Here is a 20,757-nt window from a genome sequence, read left to right as displayed (position 1 = left end):
GAAAAATTTTGCACCTGCAGAAAAGTTTCAAGCTTAGAAAAGTTAATACCCATCTCCTCTTGACCTTGACTTACCAACTGCTCACATTTTATCATCATTCTTTTTCTCTCTCCATCTCTCCCTGTGCATATGTGAATTTGCTCAGCAATTAGAGGGACTGACTTTTAGAAACTCAGATTGAAATCAACGTGAATTATTTAGCAGCTGAAATCTTCAGGAGCTGGTGTAGTCTGAAGCCAGGCCCATATGCCCTTGCTGGCTTCTCTCTAAGAGCGGCCTTTCCTTTGGGTGTCCTCTTCTTTGAAGAGCCCCGGTGTTCAGGTGGCCGTGCCTGGAGGTCGGGAGGAGCAGTGCTTCTCCACAGGGACCCTCTCCGCAGTGCACTGGGTATTTGAGTCACCCCCCCCAGAAGTTAGAACGGGTTCCGCAGGTGCTGCCGCCCCCCAGTGGGAGCCGTGCAGAGCCCCTCCCCCATGGCTCTCCCCCAGCCCGGTGTCTGGGTCCTTTCAGTCTCCTGCCCAGCCCTGGAGCCTGCCCTGGGGGCTCAGGAGCGTGGCATAGTGACTAGCACCGCGCGTGGCCCGAGTCCAGGTGCTGGCTGCCCTGCCCGGCGGGACCTGGGCGCGTTGCTGGCCCTCCGCAGTGCGCTGCCTCTGCGTCTAGAGCCGTATGGCGCTGTCGCTCGTTCCACGCAGCCCTTTCCCTGTCTGGGGCAGGAGGCTCAAAGTCAGCCTCACGATGTATGAAGGGGGCTTGAGTTCACAGCAAAAGTGGGCTTTACATACCTCCCCTGCTGAAGTCTTTCATCAGACAGCTGCCGGGGTCCCCCCGAGCCCTGAGTCGGGCCAGCCTGTGCCTCTACTGCCACAACCTTGACGTCTCTCTGCAGAAACCTCCGGCATTCCCTTCCTGGTAAAATTAGACCAGATGTTCTCAGTGAAAACGGTTGCCATTTAAGTACTTAGTTATGTGCCAGATCCTGCGTTCATGTGCTTTGCATTTATTTCATTCTCAATAACACCACGAGGGAGGTACTGTCCTCCAGTATACAAATAAGGAAACCGAGGCTCAGAACCCTAGCAACGTCTTGGTTAAAGTCACACTATTATAAGTGGTAAATCTAAGAACTGAGTCTAAGCCTGACAACTCCAAAGCCTGTGCTTGAGAAGAATTAGGAGCACTGCCCTCTCAGCCTTGTATTCAGACTCTTTCCGTAGTTCTCCTTCTCCGTTTGTCACCCACACGGCTTTGCTTTAATAGCTCTCCAAATATACAATATCCTTAGAAATCTTGCCTTTTTTTCATGCTGTTATCTTTGGATTATATTCGCCCCACCTTTCTATTTATATATATCCTGCTTATGATTTATGATTCTGTTCATATTTTACATCTGCTGTGAAACCTTCCCTGATTCTACTTGCTCCTCCTCCGGAGCAGTTGTTCATATTTATATTAGTAATTTGGAGAATAGCCACTTTTAAAAAATATATTTATTTTTAATTAGAGAAATTGTGGGCTTACAAAACACTTATACATAACGTGCAGAATTCCCACTTTTCACCCCTTCACCAACACCTTGCATTGTTGTGGGGAATTTATTACAGGTTATGAAAGAGCATCATCAAAATAGAACTAACTATGGTCCATTGCTTACATTTGGTTTGAATTTTCCATATATCCCCTCTTACACTATGTATTAGTACTGTACATTTGCTATAATTCATGGGAGAACACTCATAGTTTTCCTTTAGCCACAGTCCATCTTCCACAACCCTGGTTCACTGTATTACACAGTCCCGTGCCTTATACATTTCATCCAAAGTGTACACTCAGTGACTGTCACTTTCATTACAGAGCCGTGCAGTCATCGCTTCAGTAAATTTTTGAATGTTTTCCTTAGTCAAAGGAAAAAATTCCACACCCCCTATTACTGATCATTAGTGTTGTTATTGTACCTTGTTTGACACTGATGCAAGAATATTTTAGTATTGCTATACACTATATTCCATAAGTTACATTAGTTACATTACATTTGTTAGTATTTGTTTACTGATATGGTGATATGGTGTATCACCATAGTCTTACTACCTCGTAATAGTGACATACATTTGTTCGAGGTCATAGAAGAACATCACTGTATTTGTGTTACTAACCACAATCCTCATCCATCTCTGGGCTCTCTATGTTATTCAGCCCTTAGATTATTCTCTTTCAATTGACTTTTACATCCCTAGACTACCCTTTCTGTCACAATCCTATTTCTAAACCAGCCGTGTTAGTTACACTCACTGTTATGTGTTACCATCAACTTCCATACTTTCACTATCAAGCTAATTAAATATTGTAAAACACCAGTACCCCTTCTCAGCCCTCCTCCTAATCTCCTATTAATAGTAACCTATAATCTGTATTTTAATTCCATTGTTTATTCTTCCTATTTAGTTCGTATTAGAGCATATAAAATTTGTCCTTTCATTTGGCTGATTTCCCTCAGCGAAATGTCCTCGAGGTTAATCGTGTTGTCTCGTGTGTCCCAGTTTCATTTCTCCTTTCTCCAGGACAGTATTCCATCGTATGCTTATGCATTCATCGGCTGATGGGCGCTTGGGTGGGTTCTGTCTTTTGGCAGTTGTGAACAATGCCACCTTGAACATTGATGTGCAGATGTCTGTTCACATCCGTTTCCAGTTCTGGGTTTACTCCTAGTAGAGGCATTGCTGGGTCATAAGGCAGTTATGTATTAAGCTTCCTGAGGAACCGCCAAACTGTCTTCCACAGCGAATGCACCATTCTACCTGACCAAAGATAGGAGGTCTGTTCTGAACAGTCAGCTTGGTTCCATTGGTTATGTCTCTCTCTATGCCAGCACCTTGCTGTTTTTACCACTGTAGCTAGGTAATATGACTTAAAGTCCGGAGTGAGAGTCCTCCAACTTCGTTCTTCCTTTTTGAGATGTTTCTGTCTATTCAAGGCCCTTTCAAATAAATTTGATAATTGACTTGAGAACATCAAGTAAAAAAAGTGCTTTGATGCTGCTGCTGCTAGTTTATTTGATCCCACCTTTGTGCCATGAGCTTTGTAGACATTATCTTGGCTCCATAGAGCCCAGCAGACCTGCTCTCAGGCCCTTTGTCTATTCAACGATTACATGGGAATGACATCTGTGGGTTTTGTCCAGAGCTGTTAGGATTGGATGGGACCAGGATTTACTCTTGGTTTTATCAGATTCCCCCAAAATGCTCGCTCTACTACATCATGTTATCTATTTACTTTGGACATAATAGGTATCTAGGAAATATTTGTTGCATTCTTCCATTTCGCAAACCAATTTTGCCATTTCTGATATATTTTAAGAAGAATATTCTTAGGTAACACTAACAAATGACTTTGTAAGTTTAGGAAATGCTTAGGCCAATTCCACAACATTTTGCCATTTCTTTTATTCATAAATACAAAAAATGCTATTTTTTAACATGAATTGCTGTAGAAATATATTTGACAACTATAGGATATATACTAAACAACATATACAGTGGCATTGTAGAATTTTCTCCTCATAGGTTTTTTTTTTTTTTTTTTTAATTTTTTTATTTTTTATTGACTTTGTAATAATATTACATTAAAAATATATATGTGAGGTCCCATTCAACCCCACCCCCCCACCCCGCCTCTCCCCCCCCCCCAGCAACACTCATTCCCATCATCATGACATATCCATTGGATTTGGTAAGTACATCTTTGGGCACCTCTGCACCTCATATACATTGGTTCACATCATGGCCCATATTCTCCTCTATTCCATCAAGTAGGCCCTGTGAGGATTTACAATGTCCGGTGATTACCTCTGAAGCACCATCCAGGGCAGCTCCATGTCCCGAAGACGCCTCCACCTCTCATCTCTTCCTGCCTTTCCCCATACCCTTTGTCCATTATGTCCCCTTTTCCCAATCCAATGCCACCTCTTCTATGTGGACACTGGATTGGTTGTGTCCATTGCACCTTTATGTCAAGAGGAGGCTCAGATTCCACCTGGATGCTGGATGCAATCCTCCCATTTTCAGTTGTAATCACTCTAGGCTCCATGGTGTGGTGGTTGTCCTTCTTCACCTCCATCTTAGCTGAGTGTGGTAAGTCCAATAAATCAGATTGTAGGTGCTGGAGTCTGTTGAGGCTCAGGATCTGGCTATCACATTGTCAGTCCAGAGATTCAAATCCCCTAAATATATCTTAAACCCCAACATTAACTGCACCTCCAGCACATTAGCATGGAAGTCTTATGAAGGGAGATCCCATCTGAGTCCAGATTCATCACACATAAACACCATTTCCAAAGAGGGGCCATCTGCCCTGGTAGTTAACCCCATCGGCCATGACCATAACTCCCATGGGTCTCTTTAGCCCTCAAAGGAACCAATATCTGGGGGTTGTATCTGCTTTATCTGTCTCTCTGACTCTGCTCAGTTGTGCATGAGGGCAAACCTTCTGCCAGCCTCCAGACTCTTTTTTAGAAACTCGTAGCCATATAAACTCATTTCTCCTTTCCATTTCCCCCTTACTTTAGGTCAAACAGCATTTTAAAGTCATGGTATTTTATGTAGACATCCTCATAGGTTTTTAAAGAACGTCTTGCTGTCTTGTTAGGACTTGAAATTTAGTTTAAGGTAGATTGTTCTGGGCCTCAGACTTGGTGATTTACAGCCACAAGCCTCATAAGGATCTGGTTACAGACAGCGTTCTGCCTGGCCCCCTGTCCTGGCACGGGGCAGGGCTGTGGGGGCGAGGCTTCTGTGCGGTGGGCTCTCGCCATCCGCTGCAGCTCAAGGGCAACTTCATCGCATAAGGAGAGGGGCTGTTCGGGGTCTGGGAGGGGAGATGCCACTAAGGACAGGACGCCATACAAGACGCCTCCTCTCACAATCCTTTTGAATCCTCCAATTCTATAGTAACTAAGCGTTCACATTTGTTCTTCAAGGTAAAATAAAATTTGACCCTCGAGCCCCAAATTAAAATTCTTGTCACCGTGAAATGTCAGTGTCCCATGTTGGGAAGTCCACGGGCTTTGGGGTCCCCCTGCCTGTCTCTGGGGTCCCCTGCCCTGTCTTGGGGTCTTCCTGCCCTGTCTCTGGGGTCCCCTGCCCTGTCTTGGGGTCTTCCTGCCCTGTCTCTGGGGTCTTCCTGCCCTGTCTCTGGGGTCCCCTGCCCTGTCTTGGGGTCTTCCTGCCCTGTCTCTGGGGTCCCCTGCCCTGTCTTGGGGTCTTCCTGCCCTGTCTTGGGGTCCCCCTGCCTGTCTCTGGGGTCCCCTGCCCTGCCTCTGGGGTCCCCCGCCCTGTCTTGGGGTCCCCCTGCCCTATCTTGGGGTCCCCCTGCCCTGCCTCTGGGCTCCTCTGTCCTGCCTGTCACAGGTGCTTGCAGCGTGCGGTGCCCCCTGAAGCCCGTTTGCTCACCTCTCAGATGAAGTAATGCCCGCTTTGCTTCGCTGCTGTCAGCTAGAGGTTGAACACACAAGAAGTTAGAAGAGTGGCGCCTGGCCCTGTTATCATCAAGAACTAAGGTGTACCCGTTCTTAAGCTTTGTGCTCAAGGGATAGACGAGCTAAGGGCATACTGGTTTAGGATTGCTTTTCATTGCTGTGTGAAACTCATTTTAATGATGCTATTTAAATTACATACATTTTACTTAGTTTTAAAATACCGTTATAAGGCATTCAAAACCTAAATTTTTCCACTTGAGGGAAAAAAAAGTCCCCCAATACCAGGTATTAGCTTGTCGCCCACCTGTGGTGAGTGGCGACGGGGCCGGCGTGGGCGCTGCCGTCTAACTCTGGGCTCTGCCTTGCAGCGAGGAGCTGGTTTCCGCGGAGGAGCTGCTGGAGTGGCTGCGGCCCTTCTGCGCCGATGCCGCCGCGCCCGTCAGGCCCCGTGTCCGCGTGCTGCAGGCCGTGGAGCAGTCGTTCCGCCTGAGCGAGGAGGACAGCAGGCTGCTCGTGCTCTTCAGGACGGAGGCCGTGCTCAGGGCCGCGTGGCCCCAGCGCCAGGTGAGGGGCGCTGCCCGGGGCTGCGGGTTCTCCCTGTGGCCGCAGCCGGAGGCCACTTCTGAGCCGCGGTCAGGTCCTTCCAGTGGGTAACCAGCGAGGTGACCCGTTCCCACGATGCCCATCAGCCCGCTGTAGCGTAAGCGAACATGTGCAGTGGTTGTTTTCCCGTGTATTTGACCATGTGCGTGCATACTACATGGTATCTTGCTCATTCAACCTGCTTTGAACATTTTTCTCTTCATAGGATATAGTCGGGGTTTTCACAGTGTGAATTAATAATGGTGGCTCCCTCTCTTCCAGGAGAAGTGCGGGTGTAAATGGAAATGCAGTATGCCGTTGAGCTCGTTTGTTTCTCTCATGCCCTGGCCGGGCAGTAAAGTGCTTGCCCTTCTCTTCTGTGCCTAGATCTGCGTAACGTAGCAGAGACGATCGATCTCACTCTCCCTACTCTCCTTCAAAGGCTTGCTCAGTCCCTCCTCCCTGGAGCCTCCCCTGATCATTATAAACTTTATTGAACCTGGAATTCCAAACCTTTGAGCTTTGTTTATACATTATCATTTTAATTATTATCATGTGAAGTCTTTTCTCCCTACGGCCTTGGGAACTCTGAAAGCCTCAGGGGCGTTTTAATCATCTTATTGATTGAGTAAATGGGAACACCTTTTCCTATATCAAATAATTATGATGGCTCTCTCAGCATGGCTTCAGTCCTAAAGGGACTCGTCTTAAGGACTCAGAGTTCCAGGCGTCAGCAGCTTGCACCAAGTGCCCCGACAGGGAGTGGAGGTCATCACATCACAAAAAGGTACAAAACTGCCCGGATCATCACATCCGTAAGAATTGCTTGGAAGTCTGACTGCAATTTAACTTCCTTTCTAATTCCAAAGTTTTGCTTTATAATTTATACTTACATCCTTATTAATACATCCAAAGAGTAGTGAATCAATATTAAGAATCTCTGATGACTCCCCTCAGGGTGTCTTTACAATGATTATATATGTTCTTATTTTCCTCTGAGAGATAGATAGGTAAATAGTATCATCTGCTCATTAGTGTAGAGAAATTAAGATTCAAAGAACGGAATTATCAGAGATTCTCTAGTCTCCCAGATTGCAGAAATGGATTGTAATTTTTTTTTAAAGTTTCTGATACAAGTAATACTTTGAGTGGAGCACTACTACCTTACCAAGGAATTTAGTTGCTACACTCTGCCTTTAATTATGCCAGGACTCCCCTGGCAGCCTTCGCCAAGAGCGGTGTACAAACACAAGGGCAAAAGGCTGTAAAATAGGCTCAGGTTACCTGGCACCGTAGATGTTACAGCTGTGCTTACTTTACAGCAAATGGCAAGTGTCAAGAAGCCTCCCTGAGTGAGCTCTAAATTTGGTCCCTTTTTTTTTTTTCAACCTGGCCGCGTGGAATTTGAGATTCTGACTCTCACCCTGAAGCAAATGTGTGTTATTACTGCTCTGGACCTTCCTGACAAAATCTCGTTTTCCAGTGTTCAGCCTTGCTCATTTTCATCTTCCTTGATGGCTGGAACCTGACACAGCGATGAGGCTAGTTTCTCTGTGTGGAGGCCACACTTCATATTATGACAGCTCTATATAGCGGAAATATTGCGAAATAACGTGGAAACCGGGAAAAGGGAAACATCCATCTGAGCTGTCACTCGAGTCCCTAGAACATAGATTTTGATATTGGGGCCTAGCTTCTTGAGAGCTAACACAGGCATAGCCACTGTTCTTCTTTTTAGCTCTTCTCAGTGCTTAAGTTCCTCAGAGACCGGTGTTGACTTTTGTATGAATTTAATGGCTCTAGAATATTTCTGACTTTTTAGTCTCTTTATAGCTTTTCTTTCCTTAAAACAAGAGTTAAGGCAGCTCAGATGCCGTATTGGTAAGACTTTTTTTTTAAACACTCGGTTTGTTTTTTTTTTTAGATTTATTTTTATTTATTTCTCTCTCCTCCCCCCCCCCAACTGTCTGCTCTCTCTGTCCATTCACTGTGTGTTCTTCTGTGTCTACTTGCATTCTTGTCAGGCAGCACTGGGAATCTGTGTTTCTTTTTGTTGGTCATCTTCTTGTATCAATTCTCCATGTGTACAGTGCCACTCCTGGGCAGGCTGCACTTTCTTTGCGCAGAGTGGCTCTCCTAATGGGGTGCACTCCTTGCGTGTGGGGCTCCCTATGTGAGGGACAGCCCTGCATGGCACGGCACTCCTTGCGCGCATCAGCACTGCACGTGGGCCAGCTCATCACATGGGCCAGGAGGCCCTGGGATCGAACCCTGGACCTCCCATGTGGTAGGTGGATGCTCTATCAGTTGAACCACATTGACTTCCCGCTAAGACTCTTTCTGTGCTTTTCTGAGCGCCGTGCATCCTGTCCTCTCATTTGGAAGCCGTAGGTAACTCTGCATTTTGCCAATATTTCCTTTTTGGTGTGGCCCTTTTAGGTCTCAAGAAAACGTCTCTCCCAGAAGTCTCTCTGCTCCAGTCAAAGTGGTCTTAGGTGCCTTGCCCTTTTGTTTTCTCTCCCCTTTTGCTTCCCCTTTCAGGAGAGCAGTGACCCCATGGGTACCACCTCCCTGCTCTGTGCCTATGTGCTGGATTTCTTGAGGTGTTCAGGGTGGAAATAGGAAACCTGCCGTAGTGACTTAATGATGCTAGTCATCTAGTAGCCCCCTCTCGACATAGAGGTGGAGTGGACATCACCATTCCAGGGTCCATAGGATGTAGCATTGAGGTGGAGAAAGTGGCCACATAGCTACTGAGGGTAGGGAGTGGGAAGAAGAGATGTGGGGGCGTTTTCGGGACTTGGAGTTGTCCTGGGTGGTGCTGCAGGGACAGTTACTGGACATTGTGTGTCCTCCCATGGCCCACTGGGTGTACTGTGGGCGAGTGTGGGCTATGGTGTGGACCATTGACCATGAGGTGCAGCGGTGCTCAGAGATGTATTCACCAAGTGCAATGAATGTCCCATGATGATGGAGGAGGTGGTTGTTATGGGAGGAGTGGGGTGAGGGGTGGGTGGTATATGGGGACCTCATATTTTTTTAATGTAACATTAAAAAAAATAAAGACCAAAAAAAAAAAAAAAGAAATGAATGTCTCCTCACCATCCTTGGAAAGTTAAGTCTTCTATCAGCCTTGCATTGTGAATGCAGGTCTTTTTTCGGAGGGCAAGCACATTTCATGGTGATCTCTATCTTAACATTGTAAGTACCTTTTTGCTACTTGGAAAGTGAATGCAGAATGGAAACCCAAGAACTGCTGGAATATGGCAGAATGATTCTCATAGTTTAAATTTGAAGTAGCCTCCACTGTTGTTTTTCAGAACCTGTGTTCTTGACTTGCGTAGTAGAAAGGTCATGGAACCAGTGGTTTTATCATCTGTGTGTGTCTCCATCCTGCCCCCATGTACATCTTGTAGAAGATTCTTAAGCCTTAGGGGAACCTTGAATTAGAGGAGATAGAGGGTGGTTTGCTCATTTCTTCTACGTATATTTAAGTGTAGTTCACATTTCTGCATCCCAAACACCTAGGAGACCCCAGAATGCTGACTGCATACTCTGCCTTTTTCTTGACTTTTCCCCTTCACTTCTGCATTCTCAAAGGTGCTTCAGGTAATATAAAGATGGAGGTGAGTTTTTACAAAGCGACAATAAGAACAGATAATGATGCTGAGATGTCCAGTTAACAGAGGACGTGGGACCACTGCCCTCACTGTGGCTGGTAATCCCTTAGGGCAGACTTGGCGTCCATCAGGAAGTGACTTGATATTCAGTTAACCTCTCAGTGCCCAGAGTGGTGACCTCACATGTCAGCGTTGCTGGAAACAGCCCAGCTCCTGCAAAGTCAAACCCAGAATCTGTGGAGCATGCTACCTCCCTGGTTCTCAAAGAGAGAGCCATTTCTACTTTACTAATGATTAGGTAACAGAATTAAAAATTCAGAGACCCTCATTTGTCAGCAGCGTAAGAGGTCTTCCTTTCGATTTCAGACGCGTGCCTCAGCCGGGCGGCCTGCGTGGAAAGGGAAGGCTGAGTGTACTGTGCTAATCCCCGGTGTACGGTTTATCTGAGCTTTTCAGGTTTTGTAATTTTCTAGTTAACTGGTGCATGAAAAATGTGAGTCAAAATACTGTTTCCTTAAAAATATTCCATACCCCATCACCTCAAATGTACAAGAGAACTCGTGGGTTGGAGTTTGGCCTTTTAAGATTTCACCTGTCTGGGTTTGTGGTTGTGAGTGATTACAGAAAGAATGAGCTTAAGACAGCATCTGGCCTCCTTTCAAATCCATGTGCTCTCCCTGTTTTAAACATGCAGGGACCTATTGCCCCTTTCGGTTTCATCTGACAAAGCACCACCGAGATGTGCACTCCTTGTCAGACAGCCCAGAACCCCGGGGGGCGAAGGGTCCGCGTGCAGAGTATTTTACGAGAGGACAAGATTTGCTTATCCAAATATAGGGCAATAGTTGATGTTCCCTGATAGCCGGGAAGCCCCAGATTCCTACAGTGAGAAGAGGCTTTGCAAAGCGTCCCCTTTCAGCAGTTCCATTATAGTCCCCCTCTGGACTTCTGGAAAGGGTCACCCTTCAGCGGGCACTCATCTCTCCCCTCTTCTAAAATGGCTGCGTGCGTGAATTGCCGCCCACTCAGCGTCTCCTCACCACCTGTCGGCTCTCTGCAGATTGCTTACCACTGTGTAACTTCGACCTGTCTCTCCTGTCTATTGTATGATGTCTTCCGTCTTCCATTAGAATAGGAATTCCACGAGAGCAGAAATCTCACAAGCAATATTAAATTTTAAAAATGGAAAAAAAAAACACCTCACCCTAATTCACCCTTACAAAGGCAAGGCCAGGCCCCTGGCTTTCAGCCTGGTGTTCCTGCCGCTGACACCGAGGGCTGGGCCGCACTGCTGCCCGTCACGCGCAAGCAGGGAGACCTCTTGGAGTGAGAGGATTTCCTTCCCTCGCGGTCTGGGGCTTTCCCACTGGTTCTGTTTTCCGTCCTTGGCTTGCACCTTGCGCACTGTGGTCTCCAGCCAGGCACACGCGTCTCCTGTGGGCACAGACAGGCTGCATGTGCTTATCCAGGCCCGAGCGAGGAGCTTCGACAGGTGGGGTGGAGCTCCAGGTGCCCTCCCCCGGGTGCACTGCCGACGCGGTGCTCCTGCTCGGCCCCTGCACCCGGAGCGTCGGGCTCCTGAAGGGGAAGGCCGCGGCAGGCGGAGGTCCAAGCCCCTGGCACCCCACGCGCCCCGCGCCGTGCGAGCGCGGCCCGGGCGCCCCACGCACCCCTCTACTGTGTAAGCGTGCCCTGGCACCCCACGCACCTCGCGCCGTGCGAGTGCGGCCCGGGCGCCCCACGCACCCCTCTACTGTGTAAGCGCGCCCTGGCACCCCACGCGCCCCACGCACCCTCTACTGTGTAAGCGTGCCCTGGCACCCCACGTGCCCCACGCCGTGCGAGCGCGGCCCGGGCGCCCCACGCACCCCTCTACTGTGTAAGCGCGCCCTGGCACCCCACGCGCCCCGTGCCGTGCGAGCGCGGCCCGGGCGCCCCACGCACCCTCTACTGTGTAAGCGCGCCCTGGCACCCCACGTGCCCCACGCTGTGCGAGCGCGGCCCGGGCGCCCCACGCACCCCTCTACTGTGTAAGCGCGCCCTGGCACCCCACGCGCCCCACGCACCCCACGCACCCCTCTACTGTGTAAGCATGCCCTGGCACCCCACGTGCCCCACGCCGTGCGAGTGCGGCCCGGGCGCCCCACGCACCCCTCTACTGTGTAAGCACGCCCTGGCACCCCACGTGCCCCACGCCGTGCGAGTGCGGCCCGGGCGCCCCACGCACCCCTCTACTGTGTAAGCGTGCCCTGGCACCCCACGCGCCTCGCGCCGTGCGAGTGCGGCCCGGGCGCCCCACGCACCCCTCTACTGTGTAAGCGCGCCCTGGCACCCCACATGCCCCACGCACCCTCTACTGTGTAAGCGTGCCCTGGCACCCCACGCGCCTCGCGCCGTGCGAGTGTGGCCCGGGCGCCCCACGCACCCTCTACTATATAAGCGCGCCCTGGCACCCCACGCGCCTCGCGCCGTGCGAATGCGGCCCGGGCGCCCCACGCACCCTCTACTGTGTAAGCGCGCCCTGGCACCCCACGCGCCCCACGCACCCTCTACTGTGTAAGCGTGCCCTGGCACCCCACGCGCCTCGCGCCGTGCGAGTGCGGCCCGGGCGCCCCACGCACCCCTCTACTGTGTAAGCGCGCCCTGGCACCCCACGCGCCCTCTACTGTGTAAGCGCGCCCTGGCACCCCACGCGCCCCGTGCCGTGCGAGCGCACCCTGGCTCTCCAGGACTGCCTGAATGAACGGCCTCCCAGTTCACCACCTCTCTCTAACGCATCTCCAGCGAGGACGACTTCTGCACGCCTACTGCCCACTTCGCTTTAGTTTTCGCTTGGAAGCCCTGATCAGGGTCCTAATTCTAGGTCATGAGGTCTGTGCAGCCCCTTAGGGATGGTAGGGGAGGTCATCGTGTTTTCCTCGTCCCCTTTTCCTGCCTGAAGGGGTCTTGCGGTAGTCGCCCCAGCCCCGGCGAGCCCTGGCCCTCGGCGTTTCCTGGTCTCACGCTCTGGTTTCTCGTCACTGGAGAGCTTGGTCAGGCCCAGGATGGCTGGAGGTCAGCACCGTCGCTTTTCAGTGTGCCTGTAGAGCTGCCAAAGCAGGGTGTTGGTTAGTTCTGTTTTTCGATCCTCTGTGTACAGGAGCATTTATTGTGCTTGTGAAAGGAATTGCTTAGGTACTTTGCAGCTTTTATTTTATTATTATTATTTTTAAAGATTTATTTTATTTATTTCCCCCCGCCCTGTTGTCTGCTCTCTGTGTCCATTCGCTGTGTGTTCTTCTGTGTCTGCTTGTATCCTTGTCGGTGGTACCGGGAATCTGTGTTTCTTTTTGTTGCATCTTCTTGTGTCAGCTCCCCGTGTGTGCAGTGCCACTCCTGGGCAGTGCAGGGTGGCTCTCCTTACAGGGTGCACTCCTTGCACATGGGGCTCCCCTGTGCGGGGACACCCCTGGATCAGCACTGTGCGTGGGCCAGCTCACCACACGGGTCAGGAGGCCCTGGGTTTGAACCTGGACCCTCCATATGGTAGGCGGACGCTCTATCAGGTGAGCCACGTCCTTCCCTACTTGGCAGCTTTAAATCAAGCGTCCTCACCTGCGGCTCTTCAAAGCGTCTCGCAGCTTGCCAGCCCACACTGGAGAGGAGGGAGCGTGCCGCGGTGCACACTCACCCCTCCCCTGCTTTGTTTTCTCCCCACGAAGGACTTTCCCATGCACTAATACCTGGTTCATATTCCCAAGTATCTGAAGATAAAACAGGCTGTTGTCAGGCAGGAGGAGGCTGCACATTCAGGAGACAGACTCAGCTCTTTTCCCAGGTGCTCTTGGAGTGGCCGCCAGGAAGTCTACGGCCCAACTGCCCTTGGGAGCGCCAGTGCCCCCACCCTCTCTTCGGTGAGGAGGCCGCGGCTGCTCCAGGGACTTACCTGCAGCAAGGGCTAAAGTCATCTAGAGAGAAGCAAAGCCTTGAGAGACAAAAAGCCTGAAGAGGGTGAGGCTGGAGTCAGGTTGGAAATCCGGTGGTGGTTAGTTAGCGGTGTGGAGGAGGCCCTCGGCATGGTGCCTGCAGGGTATCAGGCGCTGCCTCCTACCAGGACTTCGGGGCTCACTGGAACGAAGTCTAGCTTACCGCCTGCTCACTGGGGAAGGGCAGAGTAAAAAGAAATACAATTGAAAAAAAAAACAATTTTTTTCAAGTTTATTTTCACTAAATGTGAAAGAAGATTCTTAGGAATCTTTAAACTGTTATGTATATTGCACAAATAAATGAAAATTTAAAACAAAGTAGAAGTTAAGTCAAAATCCAATTATCCTAAACATCCATATTTCTTTGAATTGTTTTGTTCTGTCTAGTCTATAAACATAATTCTTATTAGAAGGAATAAGATAAATCTTTGTATTTACACATTACAAAGTGTTTGTATAAATAACAACTTTCTGTTTTTTTCACGTACCATATTGTGAATAATATAAATATTTATTGTGTGCCTAGTATGTGCCAATCTCTTTACTAGCTGTTTTATTCACATCTGATTTATTATTCACAACTACCATAGAAGGGTGTGTTTTTTTCCACTCACAGAAGAGAGATCTAAGGCTCAAAACGGCTGTAATTTGTGAGAGTGGGAAGAGGGTATATGGGAACCTTGTACTTTCAGGATGATTTGTCTGTAAACCTACAACTTTCTAATTAAAAAAAAGATTCAGTAACGTCTCCAAAATAAACATTTCTGTGTTACTCTGACTTTATTATCGCTATTTTGAAAGCTGCATATTCAAGGTGACCATTCATCATTCATTTTGCAGTTGCCTTAGGGAAGTATGTTGAAGCATTGAAAGCCACCTGAAATGAGTTTTCCCTGTTTTAAATATGTCCCAGGCGTTGGACACATAGTTTGAGCACGCCGGTCTGTAGTGTGTAAGCCGTCTGGACCCGGATGCTTGGAGCCTTGGAGTGTGCGCTGTCCATGTGCCTTCCACAGGGAGGGGCCTGCGCCCACCCAGCCCAGACCCAGTGAGCTGAATGCCCAAGCCCCCTGCATCCCCGCCCTGCGCACCCAGCTCTCATCAGACAACTCAGAGCTCCTGGGACACATCTGGTTTAACTGTTGTGTCCTCAGAGCCATACTTATTGCCCTTAATTTTAAAAAGATAATCTGCCAGATTTGACATGATTTTCAACATAGACTTCTTTTAAGTTTTCTAACACTTAATGAGCAACATTGCTAGTTGTGATATGCAAATATATTGGGCCAAAACCATCTTCTAGAAAATAAGGAGATAATACCTTTTTTTTATTGTAGAATTTGTGGAGGAAATAAATATGGATCATTTGCTGTGTCCCATGTTCTCTGTTAACTTCTAACATTTAATCATAGCTGAAATTTTTAACACTGAAAATTCAAGGACATTTCCATTGAAATTAGGAGCAAAACAAAGGTCCCTATTTCATTACTCATTTTTAGCATGGTTCTGAATATCTTAAAGCAGTAAGACAAGAAACAGAAATAGTAGCTCTGTTTAAAAAATTTGCATTATTTGATTATTTGTGGATTATATCATTTTAATTTCTAGAAAACTCAAGGGAAATGCTAAAATGACTAGAATTCTTTAATAAAGAGAATTCATTAGAAAGACTAAACAACTGAAGAATACATATAATAATAAATACAAAAATAACTCCTAGTACCAGATTTAGGGGATGAGTAAATATTAGTCTGATTAGGAAGGCTTACTTTTTTAAACTTAGTTTATCAAAATTGTTTTAAATAAATTGTCTGGTAAATATCTCTATTCAAAAGAAAATTTACTACTTCATCATGTAGCGAGCCTTGTTTAGGAATCTTCATTTAATACTCTCTTCTGAAGAAGAGCGTTTGGTATTTAGATACTTGTCTTGGGCCTTCCCAAGAGATGGGCTGTGGAGCCCCGTAAGTCTGCGGGAGGCGGTTCTCTGAGCAGCTCTCCTGTCTCTGGGGTCTTACGTGGAGGCACGTCCTGGCTTTGTTCGTCTTTTCAAGGGTGCTCGTGTATCGCCGTGCCTTGAACCTGAGGTGGTGACTTCCTCCAGAGCAAAGGCCGACAGGCTTGCTCGCCAGAGAAAAGCCCAGGATTCCTGAGCTCAGGGCTGTCTGTACCGCAGTCCGCTCTGTGTGCAGGTGTCACTAGCCGTCTCCGTCATCTTGTGGGAATTGGGGCTCGGAACTGTCCCCCCAAAATGCTGATATTCTGCTGCTATTGCTGTGAGTCATAAAGGCCAGCCTCTGATCCAGGGATTTCTTGTCCTCTTCAGACTCCATTAAACTAGGGCACGCTCACTTCTTAGATCACCACAGGAGTAACATCTTCACAGTTCCTGACAAAAGCCTCCCTGCAAAGGTGTTTCCTTTAAAATCACCTCCATGGCCTTGAGCCAAAGGAGTGATTCCAGGCACAGTGGAAAGGATCGCTTCCCGTCCTTTTCATGTTCACTGAGGTGCTTGGGATAGAGCGAGTTGACTTTATATTAGGAGGGACCTTGGCCTGGAAGAGAAGTTGTGTCGAAACTTTATTTCTCAGGTCTGAAATCTCTTTTCTTTAAGACATGGGGATAAGCCATATCTTTTACTGTTAGGAGAAATAGAACTAAAATTCTTGGTGTATAACCTAAGTTACAAACAATTTCAAAATAGCTTTCAGTGTGGAGGAGGGCCAAGCGGACTCCCGGAAGGCACGATTTGAAGAGAAGGGGAAGAGCGCTGAGCTTAGGCTCCCTGCCTTTGCCCGTTTTGGGCTCTCCAGCAGCCCTGGCTGGGCAGGCTCCCTCACCTCCGCGTTATCCCCGAGGGGCTTGAGCTGCGCTGCGTGCTCACGGAGCGTTGGCCCCCTCAGCCCTGCTTCAGGGTGTTCTTGCACCGTGGGCCAGGAGGACTTCCAGTGGACGCGGACGTCGCTCAGTTTACCCTAATGCACATCTCAGAACCATAGGCTATCGAAGCTGAGCAAGGACTTGGAAAGCAACTCAAGTACAGAATTTTCCTGGATGTTTCTGTGGTTGTCCCCAGTATTGTAAAGCCATGGGGCCACCCTGTGCTCTGTGCTAGCAGAGCACCTATGAACCTGGCCCTTGCTCTTCCCGTGGCCAGTACCGCAGCAGGTTTTATGCGACTGGACAACTGAACAAATGCGTGGATGACGTCTCTTCTTTCCTGTGTAGAGGGGTCGTGCTGAGTCCCCGGAATGCCCACCTGCCCAAACGAGAGAAGCTGTGTTGAGAGGCGATAGAACTGGAGAGTCAGCTCTTGCTTGCTTTTATATGTAAAACTATTTTTTAACTTAAAACTAGTAAGCATTTTTATACAGAGAGGCAGTGAAGATGTAATTTGTTTTAGGGCTGCCTCAATGTGAAAGAAAAATCATCCAGTCATTCACTGAGAGGAAAAATGTGTATTCTGTATTTGACAGGATGCATTAGAAATGGAAATATGAATAAAGGATAATTCACTTAATTTTGGTTTATAGTAAAAAATCCTATGGCAAATGTATTATAGTAAAATCTTTAATTTCAAATTACAGAAATTTTCTGGACAGATAATGCTAAAGTGAAAATTAGAAATTCATTTAGGATAATTTAAACCCTTAAAAAATTCAGGTAATGGTTATGGTGAAATAGTAGAATTTCAAATAAAATGATTCAGTATTTTACCATAAGCTATGTTAAATGCCAGTGAGCCAGTTCTGTGGAAATCTGCTTGATGTTGGGAAAAGAATGTTAAGAACCTTCCTGTGATTTTATTGTTCTCAGCAATTTTTAATGTAAATATTTGAAATTGAGTAGGGCATAGAGCTTTTGAAGGGTTTTTTGGAAGTTGAGTCTTTCTCAGCACATTGCAAAAATTTCTCAAAACACAATCTTTAATCAAAATAATCAAATCTGAATTCTTACATAAATTCAGTAGCCTTTGCTTCCACCTTCAAACATGTGTTTCTGCTTGCAGGTGGCTCTGGCTGACATTGAGAGTGAACAGAGCCGCTGCGCCCTCTTCCAGGAGCTCTTGGAGGCCAGTCGCGCAGAGGCCGACTTCCAGCACTTGGCTCTGCTCCTGCAGGCCTGGCCACCTGTGCAACGAGAGTGCGTGTAAGTGCCTGCGTGCAGTTAGCGTGCCTCGACGTCCTCTGCCCGGCTGTAGCTCTAAACCTTCAGCACCTTCCCAAGAGCCAGTGGAGGAAGAATGCATACATAAGCAAAGGATGTCAAAGTTATCACCTTAGGTGTAGCAGGATCTCCATTTCTCCTTGCCCCTGAGCCCAAATATTTGATTTAGAGTCTTAGACAGTGAGTGTTTAATAACTTCTGATTCATGATGGCAACAAAATTTTGTCCCACTTACATTTTCAACAGAAAATTGTTAGACTGCTTTTAACACAGCTCAAATGCCACTTTGAGATTTTCTATGGGATAAATGAATAGTTTCCATTTTTCCAGAGCATACAACGTTACATATATTATCAGTAATTCTCAGCACACACCTACAAGAGGAAGTGAGGTTATCGTAATTTTACAGATGAGGAAACTGGGGCTCAGAAGTTAAATAAATAAATGGAGGAGGCAGACTTCTAAGCAACTCTCCAGCCGCTCACACCCCGTGGCTCCACACACTGGAAGTTAAAGAAGGATGCTGTCCTGAAAATAAGTTATTTGTGAGCAGTTTAGGCTGGCAGAAACTTCTGAAAAGACTCTTTACCTTTAACCATAGAACAAGACCTTTAGGAATTTGTGGAGCAAGCCCAAGGAGAGCAGTGTTTCTGCTTTGTTTTGCTTTTTAACTGTTTCCAGGTAAAATATATATAATTTGATCTTTATCTTTTAAAAATTTATATATAGATATTTTCGTGGCACAGGCGACATGCTAACATGTAGCTTTTAAAAACAGTGCAGGTTCTCACGTCATAATCGGTTAGTTTTCCTTGGGGCAGTCCTTGAATACAGCATGTTTGTTTGGTTGCTGTGGGATGGCTTGGCATAGCTGCCCCGGGACCTGGACTTGACTGTCAGAAGCAGCTCTTGAGCCCAGTGCTCAGCTCTCTGACTTCAGCTCTGTCCTGGGCCTGGAAATCTGCACTTTCAGACACTCCCAAGTGGGGAGAATGGGACGCAGACATGGGGCCAGCGACTCTGCTAGCCATTAATGGTACAACTAGGGTTGAATTGTAATTTCTTCAGCCTCTCAGAATGGATAATTTCTCTGTTTAAAGAGAATTTATGAATTCAAAATGCAACACCTCTAGTAGATTAGTGAATTCTGGTTTTATAGTTTCTTTAACTTTTAGAACACTGACCTTTTAAAAATCACTTACTTTCTCATGGTAAAATATACCCACAAGTAGCAAAACATTTATTGCATTTAAAGTATTTAATGCATTTGTGGGCAAGAATATTATTAATGTTAAAGGCATGTCCTTTTATAGTTGCATATGAAAAGGATTTGTAAATTTCTAACCTGTTTTTCACACAAATACTTTATTAAATCATTTGCCTCAAAACAAGACATTGACCAGTTACCTTGGCACCTCTGCCACCCACATCTCAGCTAGCTAAACCATAAATCACATGAAGTCGTCCTTTTTGCATCTTTCCTATCTCAGATTGCTCCTCACAGGAGTGTGTTTGACGGGACACTTTAAAACAGTTCTCAAAAGTACTTCCGAGCACTTTTTTCCCCCTCTGCACAATCCAGTTTACAGCTTCAGCACTTTCAAAACTGCTGAGAGGCGGGAGGGGGAGGGGAGGGAAGAGTGGCCGTGCCTGGGCAGTGCCGGTCCCTGCAGCGAACTGACCACTGACTCACTAGTACCACTTGAATCTCAGAGACAGTGGTCCATGGTTTCTCCAGCTCCGTGTCTTCTAGGAGAAAGCATGGAACCTGTAATAGATTTGTGCTTAGGGTCATTCTTAGTTTTCATCCAGTGTGTCCCTCCTGGCTGGTGGAGATTTGTTGTCAAAGCCACTTTGATTTGCTGACAGATCATTGTTCCTACCCTGAGGGCCTATTCTAGGAAACTCAGGGAGAGCAGGTTATGAAAGAGCAAAGTAGAGCATGCATCCTGGAGGACGAGGAGATCCCCTGTCAGCCAGACCCTCTGGAACCTTGTACCTTGAAGTAAGCAGTGTTGGTTGCTGTAGCGCGTTCATTTTAGTCGAGACACCGAGCTCTTGGCAGAAGCTGAGCACTGGCAGTCTCTTAATATTAATACCCTTGACCTTTCCCCAGAGGGCAAAGAAGGAAATCCTTTCAAGGGAAGGGCCAGCTTAGAGACTAATGTCTAGAATCTAGTACTGAAACAGCAGACACTTAGTAAGTAGTAAAATCTTAAAAAAAATTGTCGTAAATAAAACTGGTACCCTGTTCATGGGGTCATGAAATAAGTTTATCTTTAGCTTGTCTAGTGAGAAAATAGGCTTGCCAGAGCTGCTAAAACAAATAGCACGGACTAGTTGGCTTAAAGAATAGAAATTTATTGTCTTGGTGATTTGGAGGCTAGAAGTCCAAAATCAAGACGTTGCCAGGATCGTGCCTTAGCTGAGCTCCACAGGCTTCTGGAGGCGGCCTGTGGGCATGACTCAGTCTCCCTCCGTCGCTTGGCCGTCTTTTTCGTCCTGACTGTCCAGACTTCCTGCTTCTACAGACTCCAGCCCGGCTGCGTGAGGGCCGGCGCTCGTCCAGTTTGGCCTCACCCTGACTAATAGGATCTTCAGAGACCCTGTTTACAAAAGGGCTCACACCCGCAGGCCCCTGGGGTTAGGCTTGGGCGTGTCTTGTGGACCATGGTCCAGTCCATAACAGGGATGCTTCCGTGAAACGTGGGGTAGGAGCAGTCAGAGAGGGGCAGCAGAGGCAAACTTCTGTGTGCACTTATGAACTAAGAGCAGTACAGGGCGCTAAGCGTAATCGCCACACTGCCTGCCTGTGGCTCCCAGGCGGAGCTCTGCTGTGCACTACGCGTATCACAGCTGAGTCCTGCTGCGGCCCCTACTCCCGCTACTGCCCAGCGAGAGCTGATGTCTGTAGTAAGAAGGAAGACTTCTCTTAGAGCGGGCTTAGCAATC

The 20,757-nt window shown here is 47.6% G+C and overlaps 1 protein-coding gene across 1 annotated transcript in view; it reads left to right on the top strand.

The window, feature by feature from the left end:
* The window catches only part of NBAS (NBAS subunit of NRZ tethering complex), a 347,044-nt gene that overhangs the window by 309,181 nt on the left and 17,106 nt on the right, over nucleotides 1-20,757 (top strand). Inside the window, exons 48-49 of the mRNA XM_058288021.1 lie at nucleotides 5,839-6,034; nucleotides 17,648-17,787. Of these exons, the coding sequence (XP_058144004.1) occupies nucleotides 5,839-6,034; nucleotides 17,648-17,787 (336 nt within the window). The remainder of the gene's footprint in view (nucleotides 1-5,838; nucleotides 6,035-17,647; nucleotides 17,788-20,757) is intronic.

The sequence above is a fragment of the Dasypus novemcinctus genome, chromosome 25 (genome assembly GCF_030445035.2).
Source record: "Dasypus novemcinctus isolate mDasNov1 chromosome 25, mDasNov1.1.hap2, whole genome shotgun sequence".
Classification (NCBI taxonomy): domain Eukaryota; kingdom Metazoa; phylum Chordata; class Mammalia; order Cingulata; family Dasypodidae; genus Dasypus; species Dasypus novemcinctus.
This window is presented reverse-complemented; position numbering and strand designations above follow the sequence as displayed.